The 6,028-nt window shown below is 42.3% G+C and overlaps 1 protein-coding gene across 1 annotated transcript; it reads right to left on the bottom strand.

The window, feature by feature from the left end:
* Positions 1–1,932: 1,932 nt before the first annotated feature.
* LOC308134286 (homeobox protein CHOX-CAD-like) lies at positions 1,933–4,857 on the bottom strand (the record flags this gene model as incomplete). The annotated part of the gene is made up of 3 exons (XM_080501954.1): positions 1,933–2,118; positions 3,272–3,420; positions 4,506–4,857. 3 exons carry the CDS (start codon positions 4,855–4,857, stop codon positions 1,933–1,935), a joined length of 687 nt encoding a protein of 228 aa, XP_080358080.1.
* Positions 4,858–6,028: the final 1,171 nt, after the last annotated feature.

Raw genomic sequence — 6,028 nt, 5'->3', positions numbered from 1 at the left:
TAAGGTTACATAAAGGTTAGGCCAGTAGTGATTATGTTGATGGAAAATTCACAAGTCAATGTCACAGGACACAGCAGTGTGTGTGTGTGTGTATTTTATTTTCCATTATTCAATTAGCGCTTCATTCAACAGGATTGTAGAGGGTTGGATTACGTCGGTTTCCAGCCAAACACAGAGTAAGCCTAGACAGTTGAACACACTGAAAACCATGGGAAGTTGCATTTCTTTGCACTGCTGGAGGGAACCGAATTACCTCGACATAAATAAAACAACAGTTGGTCATGAAACAGGAACGATCTGTATTTGAGGGTTGAAGTGCTAAAAGCTTCACCACAGTGTGACCTGCAGGAGGAGTCAGCATGTTTAAAGATGCATTCTCAACATTGCACGTGTTACATTTTGCATTATAACAGTATGAAATGCACCAAAATGTTTGACAGGTGAGTGGATTCATGTTTCTTCGCTGTGCCAATGTTTTTTAATCATAAAAAACAAACGCCAGAACCAAATCTTCAGTTCTTTTCTTGAAGGTTTTTTTTGTCCCAGGAGAGAATATGAACATCTTTCGAGTCTTGAGTGTTTACAGAACATCGGTTGAGAATAAGACAGTATAAATGTGAAAAATAACATTTTGTATTAGTAACAAGGTGAATGTTAATAAAGCTAAGTTATGGAACAAGCTACCACTGTACATCAGACACGCTCATCTACCGTCTCCATTTCAAAACTAATCTGAGGACCCATTTTTACTCTTTAGTTTATAAACCAGTTTGAGATTTTGCTCCTTTTTGAGTTTTTTTTGACCATTTTATTGTCTTTTACTGATTGCACCTTATGTTTTATGTCTATTGTGTGTACAAAAGTAAAGTTGAGTTTTCTGAAATACAGTGCGTGGTTGTGGTGTTGCGTTTGGAGAGCATTAAAACCTTTGTAAGCTGCTTTTTTTGTTGTAAAGTCAAAAAGAACTTTTCAAATGGCAAAACCAGCACAAAGCCGAACATGTCACCACACCAGAAAGATCACAAAAATGGAAAATGAACTTGATTTCGCTTCACACATTTGACAAGAAAAAGGATGCACTTTGCACAAATTTGTTGGTCTTCCAGTTTATATTAGTGGGGGGGGGGGGGGGGGGAAGCATACTAGAACATGTCATAACTTCATTTACATAGTTCCGCTTTTCACTTATTTTTCACAGTTTCAAATGAAACAGATCAAAGTGCTACATTTCATCATTGTGTGCAGTGCATACTGCAAAATTTTTATGTATGTATATATATATATATGTACTGTATGTATGAAAGAAGAGGCGAGTGGCTGTGTTTAGCAGTACAATGACTGAACAACACGAGATGTGGTTGAGCAATCAGTCACTATTTTCAGGATGTGGCTAAACTCTGCTCTCTGATCAGACTCCTTGTTCACATTAAAACACACACACCACTCGCAGTGGTACCATTTCCATCACGTCATTATTTGAACAAAAGTGACTTTCAACCACAGGTTGTTTGTGTCATGAATGCCTCTCACTTTATGTAAATGTATGAGATTCTGAGCCTGCATCGTTCCTCTTTACAATCAATTTGCATATTTCTTCATTTATTAAGAGAGCTGTTGGACAGGTAAAGAAGTCACGACACTCTTCTTTTTCTTCATTATGCACCATATTACCCAGAATTTGCGTAAGAGCCTCTCGAAGGGATAAATCATTATTTGAAAGCTGATAGGTCTGTATTTACATATAGAATAGTGTTTGACAAACACCCTGAAGGCATTTGCTTGACAGGTGCAGCATAAAAAAAATAGGTTAATGCAAATAATCATGATTCCTTCACTCTGTGATAAACATAGATTAAAACAAAAAACAAACAAACAAACAAAAAAAACTATTTACACATCAGATGCTGCCCCAGTCCTCTACATTCAATCTCCCTAGTACTCCTCAGAGACTGTATCCGACAAAATGTTGCTGCCGGGGCTGCTGGGAGGTTGAGCGTCAGCCGGTCCCCCCAGCACCGGTGGAGTCGGAGTCGTAGTGGAGGCCTGCTGCGAATGCTGCAGCTTCTTCCTGTTGAGCTTTCTCTCTTTGGCCCGTCTGTTTTGAAACCAGATCTTCACCTGATAATAAATAAACACAATATATTGACATGTTGAATGGTGGGAAAAAACAAACAAAAACAAAAAAACCCACAATGAAACAACAGAAAACACCAGTTTTCATTCCTTCCAATTTTCTTTGTTTTTTTTTTTTAACATATCTATGAAAAACATTCACATTATTAGGAAGAGGTTTTGTCACCATGATGACTTTGTGGTTTACTTCTGCTCGACCTTCAGCAGCAGTTGTACTCAACTGTGAGTCCAAGCGAGCCGATTGAGAAGATGGACAAAACAGTAAATATAACAGTAAAGCCAGAGTGAGCTTTTTGCTACTTCTGTGTTCAGCTGCGCAACATTATGGTTTATCGAGCGTTTCTTCCGAAACATATCTTTACACACGAGATTGATCCAGGCTTTCCTGCCTGCACATACAGGAAATGAAGTATCATCTTTTTTCCATCCCTCAATCTGCTTGTTTACTTGCTTTATTGAGTCAGATCAAGGGGGCGCTGGGTGAAAGGTGAAACACGCCGTCGATAGGAGTTTTATTTTGCAATATCACTGAAACACTGTAAATTTCAGCGGATAAAAAGCTAAACAAGATAACCATTAAAAAAGTATAAAATCTCAATGCATTTGTTTTTGTCTATCCTTCCAAAAACAGAAATGTGTGGATTTCTTTGATAAAATGACAACCCTTACTCAAAATAGTCTTCCTTTGACCAAATTTTATTTTAGAATTCTTACATTTCATAAATCTGCGGTGTCACTCACCGACTAATAAAAAGGGAACTTGTCTAATCTAGCAAGTGTAACATGCTTTGAAAGAATAGCACATTCCACATTTCATTAATTAATTGATTAATAAGCGTAAAATAAAAATCAGCTTTTGCTCAGTGCCACGGCTCAAGTTTCACTCCAACGTCATGCCATTGAGAGCTCCGGATGAAAGTGCAGGTTCAGATTAAACTCAAACGTTTTGGGAGGAATTCAGTAGACATTGAGAAGCTCGAGCAAACAAGTTCCTCTTTACATTCACAGGTGTCTTTTGGTTTCACGTTGCTTTCAAATCGTCTCCTGCACTTTAAGCCTTCTTGTAGTTTAAATCCAACGTGAACAGCCTTCGTGTACCCTATATATAAATAACCAAACTTCGTTTGATGCTCCTCACCTGTCTCTCAGATAGGCTCAGTGCCATCGACAGCTCGGACTTCCTCCTCATGGTGATATAGCGGTTGAACTGAAACTCTTTCTCCAGCTCCATTCGCTGGTGGTCAGAGTACACCACTCTGTACTTGTCTTTAGTGCGGGTCTTTCCTCCTGAAACACACACATTTACATCTCGGTTGAGAACATATAAAGTCCGATTGGTATGATTGACGGGCTGAGTATTAGTCGGCAAATGTGGCTTTTCCCTTCCGCTCCTGTAAAGCAAACAGGAATCGGTTTGTCAGTGAGTCAGGTGGCGAGCGAGTCCTGGCCAAACAGACGTCTGGTGCCACGTTCAAGTTCAGGCGCCACTTAAAGCCTCATCAGCTCTATTAATCACGCTAACTATAACTAATGTAAAGAGTTTCCCTCCGTGTTGCATCACGGCCTCTCCTTATCACCGCGAGCAGTGTTTTAGGTGTTGACACAGGCAGCTATTCATTGACACGCATGTTTACATACACATATGCACTAAAAAAAAACTTGAATCCCGAGGTATTGATTTGAAGATTTGACCGAAGTGAAGAGCATTGATTGAGGCACAGACCCAGAGACTCCACACAAAACGTGAGTGAGACCCGAGGGCTGGGTTCGACTCCGGCAGACTTCCTGCACTGCCAGCGTTATCTATCCGGTCTGTCACCATGTTGCACCCACCCAGTGGACAGAGAGGGTGGGGAGGGACACTCCGCGGCCTTCACATTTAACTAAGCACCGACATCCCCCAGGATTAGGGTGGAGGGGAGAGGTGAAGCGGCTCGATGGATACATGTGCAAGCAGTCAGTGCTCATGTTGTCACCGCTCAGCCAAATGTGTCTTGCATCATTTTTGTCATCTCTCTCTCGCAAAGGCCCAGGTTGTCATGTGACTCCATCTCATAAATCCGCACGGACATTTCTTTAAATATAAAGTTTTATCAGGACTGTGGTTTTCCTCCGTTAACATGTTGACATTTTACATATCTGATCAGACCAACCTGTTGCTAGATCTCCCTTTGATAACAACTCTTGCTCAAATGTGCTCTTGGAACTGTTTTAATAAATCAGTTTCTTTTCATCCATTAAAAAAAAAAGAAAAAAAGATCCACATTTTATTTCCTTGTTTTGTCTTAACAACAAGAACAACAACAACAATAATAACAACAATAACAATAATAATTAAAGTGAGCAATGCTGGATGTTGAGGTGTGTCCCACCTGTGATGGGGTGTTTGAGGGGCTCCGCTGCCCTCCTCTGGGGGCTGAACGGATCCTGCCCGGAGATGAAGCTGAAAGGCGTGAAGGAGCCTCCCCCGGCGGCGGAGGGAGTCCCGCTCAGCTCCGGGGAGGAGAAGCTGACCTGCCCGGCGCCGGTGCTTGACCCCTGGTAGCTGAAGGGGAACTCATCCCGGCCCGTGTAAACGTGGCCCCAGGCGCCGGTCGGCGACGGGTCACCGACTCCCGGGACGTGATGGTGGTAGCCGGTGAAGTCGTACGTTGGCGGGATGTACTGACTGTTCAGTGACAGCGTCTGGCCCGGCTGCCGGACCGGCTGCGCGTTGGCGTACATACCGGGCGTCCTGGTGGTGCAGGTGGGCTGAAGCTCTCTGCTGGACCTCCGTGGATCAAACCTCCTGGCGCATGTTAGGCCTCCGTGTGCGCACCCGCAAGGCTCCGGCGCTTTGTTTTCACTCCAGTCTAAGGTTCAGGCTTATTACCGCCCGGCTACCTGCGCCGCGTGACTACACACCTTTATAGATTTACTGCCAAGAGTTCAAAAGTACCAAACATGACGTCACGCTCTACCTGCGTCCCACCTGTCTGCCCATGGCGCATGGCGCATGGCGCAGCGTGGTGGAGGCCCGAGGAGCGCAGGAGGCAATGGATCAGTAATCAAAACGTGATTTGTGATGGAGGAGGCCTGTTGAGTGTAAAAGCGCAATGAACATTGAGAAAACTTGCTTTAACCATTACGGGACAATTGATCACGTTTGGTTAATGTTTATAACATGGGAGTTAGTTCTGAAAGTGTGGGATAAACACGTTCCAGTTCAGGGGCCACACAAGCATAATAATTTTCTAATAAGCCTGTATTTGTAACTTTTATTCCCAAATGAAATAGTAATTTGCATGTACTGCTAAAGAGTTCCTGTGTTGCTTCCTGATTTCAGGGTGCGATAAAGGCTGAAGCTTGCATTGAGCTTGAATTTATAGAGAAACCCACTGATAAATACATTTTCCTAAAGACCTGCATGTGTTCTCCAGATATCATCGGGAGCCAATGATTCACCTATATAAGGTATATTTTACCCTCCCTCCTGGGTCTGACTGTGATGCTTGCATCTATGTTCACTCTTTTAGCTCCCTGTATCACCAGTCTGAAGGCAAATATCATCTGTTTGCGTTGCATTTGAGTAGTTGCAGTGGTTACTGCCCAGTAAGTTATTTTACTTCTGCATTTCACTTCTTGTGACACATTCTAACCTTCATTTACTAAAAACCTCACTCCCTCTCTCACACATCATGCTCTCATAAAGTCTATTCAAGGCAATGAGATAGATAATTTTGTACACAAGCATGAACTTTATACACTGAAAAAAAACAGACACCTTAGAATTAAAATCTTAATATTTGATTGCATTCATCATATCCTTTAATCTTCATTATTCTTTCATCCTTCAGGCCCTTTAAGAGACAGATTGTCCTGCTGGCCATACATTACTCACATCTGGCCCAAGTTG

This window comes from Blennius ocellaris (assembly GCF_963422515.1).
Source record: "Blennius ocellaris genome assembly, chromosome: 9".
NCBI lineage: Eukaryota > Metazoa > Chordata > Actinopteri > Blenniiformes > Blenniidae > Blennius > Blennius ocellaris.
Note: the sequence above shows the minus strand (reverse complement) of the source record. Positions and strands in the feature narration are given on the sequence as shown.